The sequence below is a fragment of the Poecile atricapillus genome, chromosome 2 (assembly GCF_030490865.1).
Source record: "Poecile atricapillus isolate bPoeAtr1 chromosome 2, bPoeAtr1.hap1, whole genome shotgun sequence".
In the NCBI taxonomy this organism is placed as follows: domain Eukaryota; kingdom Metazoa; phylum Chordata; class Aves; order Passeriformes; family Paridae; genus Poecile; species Poecile atricapillus.
The window spans coordinates 45,059,321-45,081,065 of record NC_081250.1 but is presented as its reverse complement, the minus strand read 5'-3'; the positions used below and the strand labels follow the sequence as shown (position 1 = coordinate 45,081,065).

The following is a 21,745-nucleotide window of genomic DNA, read 5'->3' as shown; positions in this document are numbered from 1 at the left end:
CCAGATGAGTAGCAAGTTGTTCCCAGACACAGTAATGTAAAGGTGTTGGTGAATGTCTCAAAACTGTCATGTGGAAGTTTTAAACTTTTTTAAGAATGTGGTTTTTTTCCCTCCCACACTTTTTTAATTTTTTTTTTTCTGTGTCCCACTTTATGTTTTAGAAATGAAGACAGGATGAAGAAGCCTGGAACTCCAGGGACTCCAGGCTCCAGTGACCTAGAGACTGCCCTTCGTAGGCTCTCCCTCAGGCGGGAGAATTACCTTTCGGAGCGCAAATTCTTTGAGGAAGAGCAGGAAAGGAAGTTGCGGGAACTGGCAGAAAAGGGAGAACTCCACAGTGGTTCCGTAACCCCCACAGAGAGCATCATGTCACTGGGAACTCACTCCAGATTTTCAGAATTCACTGGATATTCAGGAATGTCTATCAGCAGTCGCTCCTACCTGCCAGAAAAGCTTCAGATTGTGAAACCACTAGAAGGTGATAACAAAGGGCCTCGGCCTTTATCTGTTGTTATTAGTGACTCTTTGTGGTCTCTAATCCATCACCGGAAAGCAGGAAATCTTTGCAATACATATTCTTTTTACTTTAGAGACAGTACTCCACGCTGTTGGTTTGAGATCTTCTAACAACTATGCTTTTCCACAAGCCTTAAAAGTGTTAGGAAACAATCCTGGCCAAGGCAGTAAAATGAGTATTGCAGGCCACATGTGCACATCAGCAGTGCAGTTTTACATCTGACCTAAATATTACCATATCATAATTGGAAAAGGAGGGTGGATAAGTCTATGAAATCTAAACAATCAGAGTTTTGTAAATTAGTATATCTGGAAAGGCCTTTACTTACTTGGGTTAGTCCAACTGGTCAAATAAGACTATGACAGTGATTCAGAATTATCTCTGGACTTAATGGATTGTTTGAGTGGTCACACATGAGTCACTATGTCTTTGTGTTTCACATGTGAAATAGGTGGAGTTTTTTAAAGTCAAGTTTCCTTCATACATTGTCTCAGAAAAAGGTAAGATAGAGATAGATGGTAGTGAGGGCTAGAGCTGTATTTCAAAGTGACTTTCAATAGACTATTTAAAAAAAGCTGTCAAAGCACATGTAGTATAGTCTGCCTGGCTTTCTTTAGTTCTTTCAGGTTGTAGCTGGAAGTTAGTTGAGTCAATTCCTCCAGGTTTTCAACCAAATGAGGTTTTCCTGTGCTACTTCACAGATACACTAGGTAACATCATTTAGCTTTGGCTTCTCTCTCTCTCTCTCCCTCTCTCTCCCTCTCTCTCCCTCTCTCTCCCTCTCTCTCCCTCTCTCTCCCTCTCTCTCCCTCTCTCTCCCTCTCTCTCCCTCTCTCTCCCTCTCTCTCCCTCTCTCTCCCTCTCTCTCCCTCTCTCTCCCTCTCTCTCCCTCTCTCTCTCTCTCCCTCCTTCCCCCCCTTCACATTACATTGCATTGTGTGTGTTTTAATTGCAGAAGTTACTTTTTATCATCTTTTTAGAACAAATTTATTTCATCTATAAGGAGCATATACCATGACATGTACTCAGAAGCAACAATCAGCATTCTTATATCCTGAAGAAAGTGATGTACTGTATCTACCTATTGAACTGAAATCATAGCCATAGCACACTGTCAAGCAGATTTTAATAGTTCATTTTCATGGTTGCTTTTAAATGGTCATAAAAGTTCTTGTATCGCATGAGGGAAAGGATGATTCCACTTTGTTTCAGTTTCCAGTTGCTACCACTGTAACAGATTTCTGTCACCATCCCATTATATCTGCTTTTGTCTTCCAATAAACTCTTAAAGTCTTTATCATCTTTCTATCTGTCCGGGTTTTTTTTTTTCCCCTGGTTTTGTTCAATGTTTTCACTGGGTCATTTCTTTCTTGAAATTATTGTATTTTGAAGTACTTCTCGTGTTTGGTTTTAGATCTTATTTGTAGCATCTTTGTGTCTGCCTGTTTCATAAGTTTTATGTTTGTTAACTTTTAATAACTAAATATCTTTATGATTTTGTTCTTCATTTCATCTTAGTTTCTTTTCCGAATATTTTTCACAAGCCTTAATTTTTTTTTTCAACTTCAGGGATGCCTTCAGACTACTGGGGAAAAATAGTCTGCTGTACCTACAGACTGCTATACGTAGTTGTGTCTTTGGTTTTATTACTGTTTTGGGTGCTCATGTCATAAAACATAAGAAATAAAAATTAGTTCTATACTAAATTTACTATAGGTTAATGACTTCTGCTCCTTTAAAGCAATCTTTTAAATCGCTCAGAAAAAAAGTGACAGAAGCACTTGACAGAAAAGAAGAAATTAATTTTCTTTTGCACCTTTAAAAAACAACACATGCTTTCTTTTAGTCAAACAGAAGGATTGCTTGATGTGACTTGTTTTAGTTATAGTCCAGTGAGATTTTTTTCGTTTTGCTTTTTTTTTTTTAAACTATGCACCTGTGACTTCTTGAGTCATAAACATGAAATAATACTATTGTAGGAAAACTAAAAACTTGGACTGATTATGTCTTCATCCACTTGATTGCAATTGTGGGAGCAACACTCTGTGAATTTCTAAGGTTTCTCTGATCCTCAAAACCTATGTGCAATCATGCAAAGATATCAGGAATATAGGGGAAAAAATCCTCCATTCATATACTTATTTTGTGCTTATATTCCTTCTTCCTTCAGTGGCGTGCCCCACTGTTACACAGTAATTCCCTCCTGCCAGCTATTTCTGGTAATTTACAAAACCATCTGCTAGGAGCCTGGGACTGAATGTAGGCCAAAGAAGTGTTGTACTTCCCTCTTCTTTTGACTTCTGCAGCTTTCTCTTTTTTCTTTTTATTGGGGATTTATAATTGTTGGATTCCCTTGTACATTTGTGTTCATTTTCTGTATAGGAAATTAAAGCTCCCTTACATGCATTTTATGAGATCAAGATTAGGCTCAGATATACTCCTGTTTGTGATGGTGTTTAGGCCATTTTGATTTCTGTAGTTTCAATAGAAATGTTAAAGCTCAAAATGCAGATATTTTGGTATATATTTTTTCTATGGAAAAATATGAGGTATATATATGAAAATATATTTTTTATGAAGTGCTTGTATTCTACTGAGTTTATTTTAAGTATAAGTTTTGGTGTGCTTTAAGGTGAAAAAGATTACATCTTCAGAAGCTAGCATGTAGAAGTTAATTAACTTCTTATACTTGCATATAGTGCAGAAAGGAATTTTGATTTCCTTTGTTCTTTAATTGTTGGAGTAGACTGACAGAAAACCTCTACTCCTAGGTTAAGGCTTGACAGTATCTGTCACTTCTTCACATTTTGAGGTATTTCTTTTATATGAAAGCAAAAACCTGGCCTTTGTGACAATTCAGAAGCAAATACAAATTATAAGGATGTCTCTTCTCTCATTTTGGGGTTGTAATGCTTTCTATTTCTTGAGCCTCAAGGGTGCAAATTTTCTCTAATCCCTCTAGACTTACTTTAAATAAAAGGAAAAAAAAAAATAGGGTAATTAGCCAAAGCAATCTAGCAGACCAATTTATTCTGAGCTAAAAAATTACAGATGTTAAAAAGTGAGATAGGCTTAATTAAAATGCCACCCATTGTTCCCAGTCATTCTAGAGAAAGTTTTTCCCTGTTCACTTCCTATTAACAGTAAGCTTCTTCAAGTGTAATATGTGAAATGACAGTTTTCTCCTATCATATGATTTTTCTCAGATTGAAAATGTATATGAGAGCCACCCCTTGTCTAGTTATTACAGTTGTTTAGGTTTTTATGTACATCGTGCAACAAATTGAACATTCTTGGTCTTTGAGTATAGGTGAGACATTTGTGTTCCAGCTTGTTGAATGAGTGGGTATTCTGCTTTGCAGAGAAGGAACAGGAATAAGGCTTCAAAAACTGCTCCGATTTGATCTGGCAGAGGTGAAGAGAAAGGTGTTTTGTTTGTGTCATAGGACATGTGTCATTTTAAGTCACATTTTTCAACACAGTGATGGTGGGCACACAGGAAAATTCAGGCCCTTGCAAGCAGTGTTTAATTGCTTCTTGAGGAATCAAATATATCCTCCCCTGATTTCACTGGGCCCATTTTGGTGTATATATCAATTTTTCCTGATCCATTGCTGTTTCTAACTGTCTCCTATTAATCCTTGAATATTGAATACTTTTCTCTGTAAAATGCACCTCCTTTTTCAAAACATTTCTCTGCCAAGGATAAAGCTACAGGTACAGTAGCACTTAGTTATGTAGTAGTTGAATTCCTGTAGCATAGGGCCCACTCAGGTATTTAGACTTGACGTGTAGCTCCGAGTTGTGTATCTGCTTACATGTGCCTGAAGTTGATGGGGTTTTCTAACATCTGGTACCAAGCTAAAATTGCTGTGCAATCTGTGTGACTACTTGTCCTCCTGCTAGCCACTGGTAGAAAATTCTGGCATGTTTTCAGCACTTGTCTTAGTTTGAGCTTAATGTGGGAATATGTGGTATATGTTCCTCTTAGAGCTTTCTGTGATGGTGCTCAGATCAACTTTTAAAATGTAAATTCTTTCTACTCCTGCTTAATCCTGTGAATTGAAGTGGATGAGGAGATTTACAGGGAGGGGATGTGCATGTGCACAAGTGTGCTGCTTCTCACTACCAGGCTTTGCATAAGTGCTGATGTGATCAGTTTGTTTCACACTGGTGTGGAAATGCTGAAGCATAGGTGAAGCAGTTTTGTGCTGTAGCATATCTCCCCAGAAACATTAAAGGTTTGGAGCTCCCAAACCTTTGGTCTTCTGGATAAATAAAATGAGACTTTGTCTTTTAGGTCCTGGATTGCTAACTAATTGATTTTGGTTTCTTTCTGTTCTGTTTCAAGGTTCTGCCACTTTGCACCACTGGCAGCAGCTGGCTCAGCCGCACTTGGGTGGGATCCTGGACCCGAGGCCCGGGGTTGTCACTAAGGGCTTCAGGACTCTAGACCTGGACCTGGATGAAGTGTACTGCCTTAATGACTATGAGGAAGATGAGACAGGTGACATTTCTTACAAGGGCCTAACTACCTCGACGCCAGTTCAGCACACAGAGACCTCAGGTGAGAGGTCACAAGCACAAGTGACTGTTTCAGAGAACAAGAATAACCCCCGCCAATCTCAGGCTTTCACAGAGGAGATGCAGGAGTCCGCGACTGACGATGATGAGGGGTCTGGTGAGGGAAACTCATTAAGTCCAGTAAAACTGACATCTTTACAGGATTTTGATTACTGGGCCATTCTCACGTCTCTTCAGAACAGCATCCATAATATTGCTTTGTGTGTAGCATCTGCACGATAGTGCGTGCAGTGGTTAGAACATAACCATTCTAACATTGGCTCAAAAATCATTTCTTTGATAATCTTTTAATTTGTTTTTCAGTAACAGCATCTGTGGTCAATATTTTACTCTATTTTGATAAGAGAAGGCTGCTAAAAGGAAGTGGTTCATTCACAAACCTTTGTGTGGCATGTATTCAACTTGTGTATGTATTTAGTGCACACCTGTTAAGTGTGTGTAATGTACAGATTACATATATTTTGTATTACTGTAGTGCAGATACTCTTCTGACAGTTTATAAGAGGTGATGCCATGTCTTAGATTTTTTTACTTTGGGAAAAAAAGAAGACTGAATGATTGGTGCACTAAAGGTGCCTCTATCTTGCCTTTTCTGAAACAAATTGAGTGCCTTGAAAATCACCAAAGAAATTCTGAAAGTTTAATTCACTTACCTCAGGTACAGTTACCTGTTTTTAAAGTCCTTCTGAGATAAAGAACTAAGGGGATGTTTTTATGCAGTGACTAATAACATTTCCCTTATTCTTTCTCCACCACACTACTAAACCCTGTCCTTCCTATTTATACTGTATTAAGACATAAACATTTTTAAGTGACACAGTACTGCATGAGTTACTAGATATTCTGAACTGACACTAGCAGTTTATTATTGCACAAGATTACAGATTCTCAAGACAATAGATGTGTTTTGAGTTTGTGTGGTTTCTCTCTTGGGATTTGAGGGGGTTTTGTTTTAATAAGCTATATAGTCTTCATTAAGATTTTCCTCTGGTAAAGAATAATATTTAGTCCAGAATCAGAAAATTGCCAGAACTCCTTTTTTTCCAGACTTCTTGTTTTTGTATAACTACTTTAAATGAAGACACTTCCTTCCCTCTCCTTTTTCTGGGATAAATCATAATTTAATATTTGGCTGGTCTTTGGAAGATTAGATTGTCTCAGGGCTAAACAATAATTTTTCTGTTATTATCATGACATGCAGAGTATCTTCAGCTCTCACTGCAATGGCAGTTCAGTGCTTTCAGCTACTGAATATAAGTTGCTTTCTACAGTCAGTTTTATTAAGGTTAAACTTCAAATCATAGAATCATTAAGGCTGGAAAAGGCCTCTAAGATCATTGAGTCCAGGCATTAACCCAGCACTGCCAAGTCCACCACTAAACCATGTCCCTAAGTGCCATATCTTCAGATCTTTTAAATACCTCCTGGGGCAGTGACCCAGCTACTTCCCTGGGCAGCCTGTTCCAGTGCTTCAACATCCAAACCCTTCAACTTTCCATTGGCAAAAGTTGTTCTCCTTCTATGAGATCCCAGAAAGAAAATTTATATTATTTTTTAAAATTAATATGAAAATAAATAATGCCTCTTCAGGCAGTTGTATACCATTTTGGCTATTATCCAGGTTTTTATAATTTTGAAGAGTCTGAGTAGCAACAGCAAGAAAAGTTGGAGATAATAACTGAAATAATCAAAGACTGAAATAACTGGCTTTTTTAGGATTTAGGGAATAAAAGATTCAACAAAAGATATGATTAATTTTAAAACGTGTTGCTGTAGAGAGGAAGGGAACAAGCAGTTCTTCATGTACTCAGGGTACAATAAATGTGCAAAAAAACGTTGCTTGGGTTGCATTTTTAAGAATTTTTAAAGCGTGTTCAACACAGGAACATGTCAAAGTAAAAGACTCATTGTCATGGCTAAACATAGATAAGGATATAGTTTAGTTCCTCGGTTTTGTTTTTATTTAAAAGAACAAATTAGTCTAACATTTCTGGGTACTAATTTGAAAGACTTCTTTCTTTGTAGTAGAGCAATAAATGTAGGCCTTCTCTATGATTACAAACTGGTAAGAAAGTTTAGTATTTTCTTCCATTTTCTGTCTTCATTATGATTTGAATTAAGGTCACTGCTTATGAACTTGCTACTGCTGACTTTTTCTGGGAAAAGTCTATCTCAGACAGGGTTTTTAAGCAAATTCCATACCTTATAAACTGATAAAGTAAGATAAAAATCAATTAAATTGCTCTAGCACCTTGTATTATTTGCTGAGTCATTTTAATACATTACAGAAATAAATGGGTCAAAATTAATGACTTTGTTTAGAATGAACAAGTGCACTGAAAACTTTAATTTCCCATTCTTTTGCCTTCTTTGAAATTGCCCTCTTGCATAGGATTTAGGAGTATCCATGAGCTACCATATCATCATTTATATATTATGGTTGTGTTGCTCAAATGGAGTAAAGACACTGTATCTGCTTTTTGTTGAAACAATTTGTCAGGCATTGTACAAGGAGGAGATGACTGTGGATTTTGGCACTTACTAATGGAGCAGTACGTCTTAGGGTCCACAATCTGCCCACTGAAGAATTATCTTTTGGGAGGAGAAGGTGCATGCTTAGCTTATGAATTTATTTTGTATTTAAATATTGTGCAGACATTGCTTCTCATTGCTTCTCCTCAGCATTCTTTCTTCTAGATCTCTGTAGGAAATGCAAGGCAGGTAGGGGTGTGTATGGACATGTGGCACCTCATCATGACCCCATCATGAGTACAAGGTTATGACATCATTGCTTGCATGATTCCATTGGGAATTGGTTCCATTTGGAAACATACAGAATAAGCTCTTGCTAGAGAATGTGGAAGTAAAATAAAAAGGGAAGGAAAGAAAAAACTTGTACACACTCTCTAACGATAGTGCCTTTGCTTATAATCCAGGATGGCTCCATTGTGGAAAAATCTCATTCAAGAGGTCTGTAAAAGCTAGCAGGTATCTCACAGTTGCTGTTGGCAGGCCATAAAATGTGACAGTGAAGCTACAGGTCTTCTAGTCTCAGATCAAAAAGTATTTAGTAATACAGTGCCTACAAAGACCTTCCCAGCCAGCTGCAGGTCATCTTAATCTGTTGGGCAGGTTTCTGCTTCAGTTGATTGTATGCTCTGAGGTTTGTATCTTGCCTTTTTTGCACTGGATCGGTTCTCTGTCACAGGACTTACAAGTACTATTCATATTGCCATTTTGTGTGCGCAGAGTGCTGCTCAAAATTATTTGAGGAGCTTATTTTAATTTCCAGGCTCAGGAGAGCAAACACTGCTGGTGCCAAAAATACCTTGTAGCCAAAACAAATGTTTTCAGAACAATTGTGATAGATATTCTGTTCTTGGGATAGCTAGAGTCAGAAACCATTCTGACTGAAAAAAGAAAAGTTATATTCCTTGTGTTTTCTTGTCTCTATGTTGAAACCTGTAGAACCTGTTGCTCTATATAATAGCTTCTTCACCGTAAATGCATATTCTTTCCCAGCTGTGGCACTGAACATTTCAGGAGAAGTTAGCATACATGCCTTCTGGTCTGCAGTTAGTCTGTTGGAGTTACATACTGTGTGTGGGTAGCATTAACTTTATGGAGGATTGTAAATTCCAAAGTTACAGTTCTAGCCTAATACACAGGAGTAGGTTGAGATTTGTGTATCACTTATGTTGTCTTTCAGCATAAGTGGAATTATACAGAAGTTACAGGACACGGTGTTCTTAAAATCATCTGGAACAAGTAATTTTTGCAGCACAAATTTTTAGTAACCTCAGTATATTATTTTTTTGTTTTGTGAAAGAAACTAGTATGTTATAAAACTGTACAGAATCTGTTTTGGAGGGAGGGGCTGTTTGGGTTGGTTTTTTGTTTGGTTTGTTGTGGTTTTTTAATTCACTGACTTTCATGTTTCCCTTAAAGAAACAAATGAAACACCAGCCACTCAAAGCACTTAATAATGTTATGAATGTTCTAATTTTGAAATTGGAAGGGTTACACTTGATGCAGTGTATGCCTAATTGCCTGCTAGTACTGGGTGCATAAACTGGTCTTTCCGTATTTGTGTTTGTTAGTTCCACTGTTTGATTGCTTTGAATAGACATGTGCATAGCATTACAGGATCAACACTCTTGTACTTCATGCTTAGACCTTAACCATGACATGGAGGACTTTGCAAATAGAGGCCTAAAATCACAAGAACACATAATGAATGTATTATGTTTGAGTTCTTTTTAGCAGGATTACTATACATGCTTCTAAAAGGTTATCATTGTACAAAAAAGCAATAAATTTTGTAACTCTTCTTAGAACTAAGGTATTGATGCATATTTAAATGTATTTTATTTTCAAATGGCATGAATATTTCACAGTAATTATTTCTTTAAGAAAAGTCTGTCAGCAGTTGCTTTCTATGGTGTTAAAATACTTGAGTTTTAATTTGGGGATCCTAGCCTGCATAAACTTAAGTTGAAGCCACGTTAAATACTTTTTTCCATCTATGCTCAATGGTTATAGACATAAGAGAAAGTGATCTTAGCCAGAAGAACACCCTGTCCAAAGAATACCTGCCTTTGTTCAGTTTTTCCTCTTTCTGTTTCCAAAGGCAAAATAAATGAAAATTTTGGAAAATCAGGTATTCAAAAAATAATTTTGTTGTATAAGGAACATAACAAAAGTCATGCTCCTGGTGCAGACATACGAATTTTGAGTATTCACAGTTCATATTCACAGTTACAGCTTTAGCAGAGCACCATGTTAACATTTTACAGCTGTTTTATCACTTATCTCCTTTTTTGTTGTAGTGGTTCACCCAGGCATCAGATCCAGCCTACTCCACATTCCTCCTATTCTGTCAGCCAGGCATTTTCAGTACAGGTAGCACTAGATATCAGAACTCTCACCTTTAGCCACCTGGAGGGGATGAACTCTGCTAAATCTAGACACTACATGAAACCACTGAATTGTCCTTTAGATCCTAGTGGGGTTTTGTGACCTAGTTTCCAGTAATTTCACCTCACCTAAGAATGGAATTAGTGGCACACGCTGGCAAAAGTGAAGTCCACAGCCTGTATTCTCGATGGTCACACTGTAGAAAGGAAAAAAGTCTCCTAATGTTCCTTCATTATTCCCTTTTAAAGCAGGCAGAACTTTTCTATTCAGCAATAAACTTCTAATTCTTTAGAACACCCTCTGTTGCTCTAAGGATGCCTCAGTCTGATTGTCATTCCATCCCTGTTTCTACAGCCTGTGCTAAAGAAATTCCAGTGCACTCCCTGCTCAAATAGCAGGGAGCCAGGTTCCCTCCTTTTCTTGAAACATGCCAAAAAAATGATGGAGCAGAGTGGCTTTCTAACTGTTGGACTAAAGTGTTAACTTTGTGCCAGTCTGGATCAAATCATACTCTAAAGATTTCCCAACTTTTTTAAGGTTAATTTCCTAATAAATCTGTATGTGCCAGAATAGGTGTTTGAAAAAAATGCAAAGATTTATTGGTCACCTTGAGCTCTCTAACTCCTCACTGTTATTTCAGCATAACAACAAATTTGAATTTTGATCCAATGGTACAAAAGTTAAGGGTGTTTTAGTATAACTACCTCTTACAAATCTTGTTTGAACGTAATTTGCCTTGACATCTTCTTGAGGGTGGGGCAGGCCACTTGTTTACCTGTTTTGTAACTTTGTAACTTCCTCTGCACAAGCTGGTTGAAAATCCAGAGAAAATGGTCTTTTGAGAGTTCCCTGGGCATGAGGTCATGTCCTAAACATTTCTATTTTGCTGTTTACACCTAGCACAATGGCCCACAGGCTCTGAGTCCTGAAGCTGGATTTGAGACAGCTCTGAGATACATAAAATCAGCTTTGTGATTTGTGAGGAAAGCCCTGTTTGTTTTGCCAGAAGATGAAGCTCTCTGTGCTCAGTTTGACTGGAACCTGCCTTTTTTTTTTTTTCCCCTCAGTATTTTAAAAGGTGTTTTTACAATAGTTTGTGCTTACAGAAGAGTCCCTTTCAGCTATGATGGTTTGCATTTTCCATAATGCCTATGAATCGTTTGAGAGAACTTAATAAGGTGAAGAATCATTAATTCCTAAGTGCTAAAACATGACACAAGAGAAATCTTAGTTTAGATTTAATTTTCATTTAGGGGGAAAATACACTAACAGTTTGCACAGGTTCCTGATGGATGACATTACATGATATTTCTGTAAATTTTGTTAAGCTCTGAATTATGTATAGATTCTTTTTCATACAGATATGGAGCCTTGTTGTTAAACTACGACTACTTTGGAAAAGAGGGTATACGTAAAACATTTGGTCTCAAACAGTTACATGGAGCAGATATTTATATTCAAGAGAATACTTTGACAAATGTAAATGTGAAGATAGTTTTTCTTAACAGAAAAATGTATTACTTCTTCATGAACTTATACCAACTCAGGAGATGGCCATTCATATGTAAAATTAACAAGTTAGAAATTAATAATTTTGTTTCTATTTGATAAACTTTGTTCATTTACAGCAACAGGTTCTCACTCTTTTACTGTGTCCAAAGGATGGAAAATGCTACAGCAATATGATACAACCCATTGTTGACTGATGAAGGATGAAGCTGGTACAGGACTTTCTTAGTGGTATTTGAGGGTGAAATACATCCTTGGAAATTGATAGATTTTTTTCATAATTTCACTTTGTCTCCTCTGATTAGAGTTAGTGATTTCTCTACTTTTAGCAGCCTTCTCCTATCTTTGACTCATTAATAGCAATGAGTCTTGCTTTTGCTAATGCAGCTATGTTTCTTCAATGTGCCTGTCTCCAATCTGAGGGGATGCCCAGTGGATATTATAAATGGGGAAAATGCTCTGATTGTATTACAGCTATGTGCTTTGGGTTGAGCTTGCAATCTCAAACCAGCATTGCTTTATTCTGTTCTCTATTCATCATCCAGGGATAATTGCTTTGTTCTAATTGATTTATGTTAAAAGTCCTGTGTTTCTCTAAATAACCAATTTTTTCATGTCCAGTTATTTGAGTTCTTTCTCCAGATTTTCTTATAACTCTCTACAATATGGAGAGAATCATGATTGCTAGGCTGTGCTCCCTTGTAATAGCTATTGTAGTGCTCACACTAATCTCTAAAGCAACTGGATTCCTGAAGCATCCTAATTACCATCTCTGGAGGTGAAGTAGAGCTTGTTGTTATGTTATGCCGTGCTAACATTTGAGTGTGTTAACATGACACTCCAGTGGGTCCTTGGAAATATCCTTCTCTAATGTACAGCCGTACATTCCAGCGCTGACTAGAAGTTACCTCACACTGTATGCTCAGCCACTTCTGCTTCCACTGTTCACACTGCCCATGCTCTACCCTTCACATACTGCTTATGTGTGTTCTTAAAGGGCTACCTAACCACACACACTGTTTTGGAGCTGTGATACTTGTGAACTGTGAAAAAGGGAACACAGCCACAATTAAGACTTGCCTTGCTTCTGCTGAGCTGCTCTGGGAGTTCAGAATGGTGTCTGGTCTAACTGGTCGGTCTGTCTGTCTTTTGCAATGTGTTGAATAGTTGTGTACTGTGGTATTAAAATGTGGCTTAATCAGGGAATGGCTCAGAGGGATGGGTAGGACTGGTGGGGAGGGAGCTGCACATGGTTTTTATTGTGCATGTCTTGACCACTGCTAAGTTTGGTTACTAAGTAAGAGAACCTATGCAATCATGATATCTTTGATGTAATATTTAACTCTGGGTGTTTTCCAATCAGCTTTTCAGATGCATGGCTCTTAAATTCTGTAGTTATTTTGCAGTGACCACAGCTGCATTATATAGCAGGTTGATACAGCCACATAAGTATTTCTACTAAGAAAGAAGTTGACCTAAGTCCTTTATTTTTAAAACTGAGCTATATTGCTTCTTTCCCAAATCACTGATCTATCACAGAGTGGCAGTTTTACAGCCACATTTGTTATGAAATTTACTTGCTACCCTGTCTACAAATACTCAAAAACTGCTATACTGTGCAGCTGGGGACATACATTTTTAAAGAACCTAATCACATGCACAAGAGAAGTGTCACAGATGTACAGTAGTGGATCCAAAAAACTACCACTTTCCATATTGTGGATATGAAAAGTCAGAGAAACAGTAATTAATATGCGTCCTTCCCCTCACCACCCCAACAATCTGTATTCCTGTAGCATTAGCCAGATGGATCCATTACTGAGAAGTAATGGGGATACCTTATTGTGGATCAATCTGAAAGCTGAAAGGCACAAGCATTTAGAAAATCCTGGTGCTCCTAAGCTGGTACTAGAAAATTTTGCTTGTGATTTCCCATTGATGCAAGTTGCTAGTTTAGATAAGGGCTAGCATTTCAAGCACTGTCTGGCCTAAATTTGGTTTGAACAAGATTTAATCTGCAGTGTTTGTGATCATGGGCAAGTTTCAGCAGACTTTTTAGCACTGGCCTTGGAGTCCTAGAGGTGTTTCTTTTGGAGAAGGAGTGTCTGTTTAACACTGTAGTACTTGGGCATTTCACTTTTCTTGCATTGATCCCATCAAGGTGCCTCATCACTTTTTGCATCTGTCTTATCAGCACACAGAAGTTTGGTTTTTCCCTTTTCTGTGTAAAATGCAAAGAATTTGCTTTTTTTTAATTTAGTACCTCATCCTGGGAAGTGCATGTCACAAACCAACTCCACCTTCACCTTCACCACCTGCCGCATTCTGCACCCCTCCGATGAACTCACACGAGTCACGCCAAGGTAAGGGATTCTCATGATGGCAAAGCCTCCAGCTCTATCAGAGTTTCCACTCTAAGCAAATGCAAAATAATAGCATAAGCGTAGGCATTGACTGCATTGGTGAATTACAACACACCCACCAATTATTCCTTCCATTTTGAGTTACCTCAGCCTGAATTTGAGAGGCATGTGTGATGTTTTAAAAAGCCAAAGTTTCTTAAATTTTGTTTTCTCTAGTTAAGATACTGCAGAGTCAGACATAACTATATTGGCTCCTGATATCCAAGCCTGACTATTCCTCATCTTAGATTAATTGTAGTCCTCATATGTGAATGCGCAGGATGTAATCTCTTAGCAAAAAAAGATGAGAGGTTTTTCCAGGGAGGAAGCCTAAATCCTTCCTCTCAGCAGAAAAAGGGATGTGCAGGTAAGGAAATCCAGGAGCTATGTGAGGAATGGAGGAGGATATATGCCTTAATTGGAAACAGGGAGATGTCTACTTTGTTTCTTGCTGTAAATGTTGGAAATTAAATCATAGTTGCCAGACTGAAGGTCATGAGCTGGTGATGCAATAGCAATTGGCAGTGCAGACACTGCATGCCAACAGAAGGCAGTTCTGTGCCCTTATGGAAGGTGAAGATCTGAGTACCAGAGGGGGGGGGTGTGTGTCAATTTCATACCTAAAGAGGGAGCTTTCTTCCCTTAGAAAATCAGGATTTACAGAATGTTCTATTCTGTTTATAAGGACAATGTCTCATTGCTTTCTCTGCCCCTTCCAGCTCCTCTGTGGGAGTGTACCAATGTGTAGGTTCCCATGCAGAGGTGTTGTGTCTACACTTGTTTAGACATGAGATAGGCACTGACTGCCTATGAAGGGCATGAAAAATAAGGGTATTGAATATGAAAACCTGTCAAATGGAAAGGAAATACATGATGTTTAAATGTAACTTTTTTGCTTCCCTTTCTGAACTAAGTTAGTTATTAGTGGCCTGGCTATTTTTTCTTTACTCTTTTCTGTCTTTTTCCTCAGCACAATTACTGAAGAGATTCTCTTACATGGCTGCAGTTCTATTTTAATTCTCTTGTTATTGTTGAATTGCTGTCAGTTGTGATCATAATAAACTCTTTGGGTACTAAATCTAACAAATCAGTCAGAAAAGATAGCTAAATTTGGTGCATTTTCAGCTGCCTTAGTTAAATGGAAGTTCATCATTCGTTCAGGAGAACAAAGAGGGAAGAAAAAATTATGTCTTCAGCAGATGTTTAAGGAGCTCCTCCTTACCAACTGTACATGATTCTTCACAGGTCATGTGAGGAGGACGAGAAACTGCGTTATGTCTCATTGTGATGAGAGGAGGTATAGGGCAGACACTGTGACCCAGCGTGGTCGGGGGTGAGCAGCACTGCCAGCAGCATCTGTGTTGGCAGGGTCATGTACAAGGAATGCTAGTGTGTGTGGCACCAGCTAACCCCAAGAGGTTTGGCATTTACCTACCTGGTTGCATTTTAACCTGTGCTACCCCAGGTGTTGCTCTAACCTGACTAAATTTCATCCAGCTAAATGAAATGCTCCTTTATTTGTTTCTTTTCTCAATCTAACTCTGAGACTGTCACTGGGCTGAGTTGCTGAGGCCACTTTGCGTCTGTTTCTGCAGTTGTGTCCAGGGTGCCCTGTGGTGTTGGTCAGTTTGATGGGAAATATATTTCCCAGTTAAAGTAGTGCCAAAATGATCAAATGGAAAAAAAGGCAACACCTGCAACTGCTTTCTTGCAGGGATGGCTTGTTTTTTTAATTGTGCTGCAGCATATAACTGTGCTGAAAAACTCGTAGAAATACTAATCTACATGTCTATGCAACTGAAACCTGTATCTGGAAAGAGTGAAGCTGTTGGAGTTAATAAACCATTGGTATGCTATAGTTTTCATCTTGTGACTAGGATATCTTGGAAGCCTGGTAATTTACACCATATGTCTGGATTTCTGAAATGTATATGGTTATACCTTTTAGAAAGTCAGTTCATGCAGTAACTTCTTTCTCTTTTCTCTCCCTCATGCTTTTCAAGACTTCTGTGTTCTGTATTTAGCTGTATGAGAGATGCACCACTGTGGCTGCTACTGCTCTTTAGTTCCACTGGAGTCAGAACTACGAAGGTCCAGCTTTAATCAGTGCTTAAGAGAAGAATTGTGAACTAACTTCTTTCCACTTAGCCTTGCCTTCAGAGAGTGTGTGCTGTTGCAGTGTGTGTGGCCTTCTCAGCTCTGCTGGGAGAGATCCTTCTCTGCTGCTGCCTTAGCCCAGGCAGAAGGGACAGGACATGAGGATGTGCCTTAGCACATCTGCCACATGCACTGACAGCCCCAGCACACACGGGGGTGCAAGCAGACTGAGTCTAGAGCCACTTAGCAAGGCTGCATTTCTAATTACATCTGCTGGTTCTCTCAAATAAGTGTTCCACTACAGTATACCAGGAGGAATATATGGGCTTCCTCTTGTTAAATTGCAGCTGCAGTTCAGCTTCCTCAATTTCACCTGCTTATGGTAGAGGTTGGTACAGTTCCAAATCAGTTAGAGATCATGTTGGTCAGATCCTATCTAGCCTTGGAAAGAAGACTTGAGATTTCATAGCATCAGGCTAATATTTTCTTAATTAAGAAGTGCTTTAAAGATATGCTGATTTTTAGGGGATAGAGGTTCCAGTGTTGCGTGAATTCACATCACCTGTTCATTGTAAACCAAGGATCTAGATGATGTTCTAAGCTCATAGGAAGCTGCAGCTCAAAGCATTCCAGGGTGTTTAGCCTGATATGCACAGTAGTGCTGGCTACACAGAGTTCATTAATATGAAGTGAGATGAGACTGGTAATTCTAGCCAAGACACCATCTCAGCCCGTTTTGTCCATATGTGCAAAAGAGATGTAATTTAGTCATTGGCCGGAGTCTTCTCTTGGAAATCCAATCAGATTGTCTCAAAGTGGCTCTTTGAGAGGCTTTTCTTGGCGCAGAGAATCCCTCTTAACTTACAGTTGCACGTTATGGCTAAGCCAATCCAGCAGCATGGCTCTGCTGAAAAGGGAAGTTCCTTCTCTGGAAAAGTCCCTTTTGTGCTGAAAAGGGAAGTTCACTTGTTCCTTCCCCTCCCAGCTACTTAGCTTTCCCCTTGTTTGGCACTGTCTTTACTTTCTGTCTGACTCTGCCGAGTGTCTTCTACTTGCTGACCTGGCAAGGTGAGGGAGTAGATTTCCTTCTTTGAACAGTGGTGAGCTCACATCAGTGAATCCTTTGTTAGCATCAAGTGTTGCATTGCTCAAGACCCTTTGAATGCCATTAGAGGGGATGAATCCATGCTTAGAAAAAACTACTGTGGAATTATATTTTTTTCTTTTTTTTTTTTTAATTTGTGTGTGTGTACTTGTGGCAAAGACCATAATTTGTGCATGGTTAGCAAAAGTTGGATTTTTTTTTTTCTAAAGCTGCATGTAGCTCTTGGGATTCTCTCAAACAAACATGAATTTGGAGTGTGATAGATATCCCACATGCCTTGTTTCTGGAATAACTAAGTACAACATGCCTTAGTTGAATCAGTGTTCAGTTCCTGTGTGCTCAGAAGTGACACTAAAATGTAGATGTCTTGCTTATACCATTGGTCCAGTCTTCTGCATTGCCTTGTCTCTTAGGGGCAACTGGGAGTTGTGACAACCAGTTGATCAGGAAGAAAAAGTCAAGGTGTTGATCACAAACATGTATATAGTTTATCAGGGAAATGTGGTGCTGGGTGTTGGCAGTGGCATTAATCCTGTGAAACTGGGCTCTGAAGTGTGCAAAATGGAGATGTGTTTTGTAAGATTTGGTGGTTTTGAATTTGTAATCACATTTGTGGGGGGCTGGGAACTGTCAGTGTCCTGTGCACTCTCCAAACGGATAAAAAGCCCTGCTCAGGGTTAAAAATCTTGCCTGTGGTAAATTTTAATTTTCTAGTGGAGAGAATAATTTGACTGCTCCTTTGCTTTCAGCCTTAATGCAGCACCTACTCCAGCTTGTGGCAGCATTAGCAATTTGAAAGGCACCCCGGTGGCTACTCCCTGCACCCCTCGGCGTCTGAGTTTGGCCGAATCCTTCACCAATCTCCGGGAATCCACGACGACAATGAGCACATCCCTTGGGCTGGTGTGGCTGCTGAAGGAAAGGGGCATCTCAGCAGCAGTGTACAATCCACAGAGCTGGGACAGAGCCAGCAGGAGCACCCTGCTGAACACGTACTCCCCAAAAATGGCGATCATTCCTTCCACTCCACCAAATTCACCCATGCAGACACCTTCTTCTTCCCCTCCATCTTTTGAGTTCAAGTGCACCAGCCCACCTTATGACAACTTCTTGGCTTCAAAGCCTGCTAGTTCAATCTTGAAGGAGGTGAGGAATAAAAAGAACATCAGGAACAGTGAGAGCCAAACTGACGTGTCTGTTTCCAACCTTAATCTCGTGGACAAAGTCAGGAGGTTTGGTATTGCCAAAGTCGTGAGTTCAGGGCAAACGTCAGCTCCTCCTTTAACTGATGACCAGGGACCTCTTCTCTGTGGGGCACAGGGACCAGTGAGGGCCCTTGTTCCTGGAGGCCTGGCACCTGACGGTCTCCCCTTGGGCTGCCCTGCCGTGACCAGTGCCATCGGGGGCATCCAGCTGAACACTGGCATCCGAAGGAATCGGAGCTTCCCCACCATGGTGGGTTCCAGCATGCAGATGAAAGGCCCAACGTCCCTCACTTCAGGGATCCTCATGGGAACCAAGCTCCCGAAGCAAACTAGCTTACGATGAAGGACTTTATTTTTACAGCTAGTCTTTTTAAATTAAAATACTCAGATTCTTTCTCCAATCTCCTTTTCCTTTCCCTACCACCCCTTCATTGCCTCTTGAGTTTGACAAATCAACTTCGTGCCTAATGGGAGAAATGTGTAAACTTTGTATAAAATGTGTAAATATGTACCAGATCTATTGTAACTAATTGGATTATTTTACTGTTCAATCAAGTGCAAAAGGCTCTATGTTATGATTGCTGTATTAAGGTTAACTTGCTAACCTTTTGAAAAGGTTTTTTTTTTTTAAGATGCACTGAAAAAAAACAAAAGAGTAAAACCAACAAAAAATAACTTGACTAGAAAAAACGTGAATTCTGTAGCTAGCCTAACTTGAGTCAAAGGTGCATGGGAAGCTATTGAATGTGTTATGTGAGACCTCTCTTTACATCACTTGAAGCATGGGAGCATTTGTGCTTCGTTAAATACTGAAAAAAGCACTCAGTTCATGTGGTAGTTTTAATTTTGCCTCTGTAGATGAGTTGAGCTGAGTTATTGGAGTGCCTGGCTATTATGCCTGAATGGATGAAACCTTTTTTTTTTTTCCCCCCTGTTCTGTATTTGCCTCCTCCCCAAGATTATAAACTTGAACTAATACTGTGTTGAGGTCAGCAGGCCTACTGGGTACCTGGGATATTGACATATTCCTACCACCGCTGTTTCCTTTGGCACACTTACACTATGTGCAACTTCTTGCTTTGTTGTTTTTTTTTGTTTTGTTTTGTTTTGTTCTTCAATGCTGCACTGGATTGTGGAAGGGAAAATGCTTTACTATGTGTTGCTGCCACTGAAACATGCTTTGTCAGTGCGCCCAAAGAAAACAGTTTTCACAACTCATGAGGTCAACATAGCAGTGACTTCCTAGAAGTCCACGTTGCAGAACAGATTGACAGACAAGAATGTTATAAAAGAACATGTAGCAAAACCAGTATTAGGAAAAGGTGAGTCCTTGAAACCTCAGCAGAGAACCACAGAAAACATTTAGTAACGGAATGGTACAGGCAGGAAGAGCAGCTTGCAGCCCTCATGCTGATCTTTGTGTTTCATGCATGTCAGAGACCGTGGCCTTGTAGACAGGGTGACAATATTCTCCACCCATTTTGTGTTTTCTTTTTTCAGAAAAACATTTTTCATCTAAAGTCAGGCCCTACCATAGGTAAAAATAGGGGAAACGCTTTATTTTCGCCGTGTTTTTAAAATGAGGAAAATACCTGCCATACAAACATAAAACCCTCTGCTTTTTCAGAAAAGAAACACAAGACCTCACACATCCTTTAGTTGCCTGGCAATTCTAATTATATAGCAGTTTTTTCTCTGTTTCTTCCAACCTTCTGCTGGGTGCTTGTAGAAGGAATTAAAATACCTTGGAACTTGAACAGACTGGAGGGCGTTTCTAGAGCGGAGCTGAGACATAAATATTTTTTGGAAGAGGGGCTGGAGAAGAGTAAAGCAGGGAAGGTTTAGCATCCACTTTCTTTTCCTTGCACTTGTGGCATCTAAAATCAAGCTCCCCGTTTATTACCATTGTCACACTACATGTAATTGCCGTGAATTGCCATTTGTACCAGACTGTTACTAAATTATTAGCACTGATAATTTCTTGTATAAATGAAACTGTCTTTTAGTCTTTGTGACGAGAGATAGGTGGGTGGTTTGTTTTTTTTCTGAATGAAGTAGTTATTGCGGTAGTGCTATGGACACTAAGGATATTTTTTGAGAAAGAAAAAGAAAACACATCGGTCAGTTACAGCATGTGTTTGAAGACTTCTATTTATTCTATGAACTTACAATGTTTTAGTAAAATGCCATCAGCTCTGTTTGCTGTTGTATGTGTGCACTTATTGCAAGTAAATTTAAGTATCTTTTTATTTGAATGTATCTTAAACCAGTAGATAGAATAACAGTTGATTCTGAAAAAAAGTCATGGACTTAATGGACCATTTTATATACCCACAGGAAGAAAGCAATACCATAAGAGAACTTAAAGTGTAGAAGTTAATCATGCAATCGGGAAGTATTATTTAGCCTTTAAATAAGCTGTAGGAGCTGTCCACCCACCAGAGAAAGCAATTGTAACACATCAGAATGACGAAATTTAATTTTTTCTTCACTAATATCAATAAAATAACAGAAAAGTTGCATTGTTGTGTGTTATTCAACTTTTTCCTATTCTTTTAAGGTGATAAATCTTCCACCTTGATCCTTTGCTCTCATCTGCTAGTTAAAGCAAAATAAGAGGCCATCTTTTTTTTTTTTTTAATTCTTAGAACTGGTTGAAAAGTTTTCAGATTTTGTTTGCTGAAATCAGTGAAACGAGTCAGAAGAAAAAAGAGAAGCAAGTCTGCTTTTTGATTTTTTCAATTTGAATTGAGAATGTAGAATTGTATGGTTTCTGTATTTTGAGGAGTTTGCACTCTCCTGCCTAATGCAGTGCAAAACCTTTAGTAACAAAATGTGAAAGTACAGAATAAGGAGGAAACATCCTGTGTTTTTCAACAGAGACAGGACTGAGGTCTGCTGTTAGCCAATACCTTCATTCCTGAGGGAGGGAACATTACAGTGATGAAACATCAGGTAGTGAGGAGCTCAAAAAACCTGCACATGTGGTGAAGGCTAAGTAATGGAAAAAGCTCCCTGGGGGAGGGAATAATCAGGCAGTAACCTATAGAAAGATTAGAGAGATTCATTGAGAAGGATGTGTGTGTGTGTGTGTGTTTGTTTGTGTGTGAGGTGGAGAGGGAAATAATAACATATCACATACTTGCTACAGAGAGAAAATGGGACAGCAGTAATGCCAAAATAAACTCATGGAGAGCTTGCACCAGTGTGACGCAGTGGCCTACGCCAGCTGCAAGAGGAGCTGGTGCCAGGGGCACAGCCAGGGACTGCCAGTGAGTACAGACACTCATCCTTCCCCTCTGCACAGCTCTGAGGCTGAGGGAAGCTCATGGTCAGAAAGCTAATGGTTAATGGGAGGGATCGGGGAGGAGAAGCACTGTGCACCCAGCTCTCCTTGCCTGGGAACAGG

The 21,745-nt window shown here is 39.2% G+C and overlaps 1 protein-coding gene across 5 annotated transcripts in view; it reads left to right on the top strand.

Annotated features, from left to right (window-relative positions):
* The window catches only part of TRAK1 (trafficking kinesin protein 1), a 123,071-nt gene extending 102,213 nt beyond the window's left edge, over positions 1 to 20,858 (top strand). For 4 of the 5 annotated variants that reach the window (XM_058830246.1, XM_058830245.1, XM_058830243.1 and 1 more), the window contains exons 14-17: positions 162 to 478; positions 4,869 to 5,198; positions 13,788 to 13,890; positions 17,881 to 20,858. In XM_058830246.1, the coding sequence (XP_058686229.1) occupies positions 162 to 478; positions 4,869 to 5,198; positions 13,788 to 13,890; positions 17,881 to 18,679 (1,549 nt within the window). In that variant the 3' untranslated portion in view covers positions 18,680 to 20,858. The remainder of the gene's footprint in view (positions 1 to 161; positions 479 to 4,868; positions 5,199 to 13,787; positions 13,891 to 17,880) is intronic. The other variant, XM_058830244.1, reaches the window with a different exon arrangement.
* Positions 20,859 to 21,745: the final 887 nt, after the last annotated feature.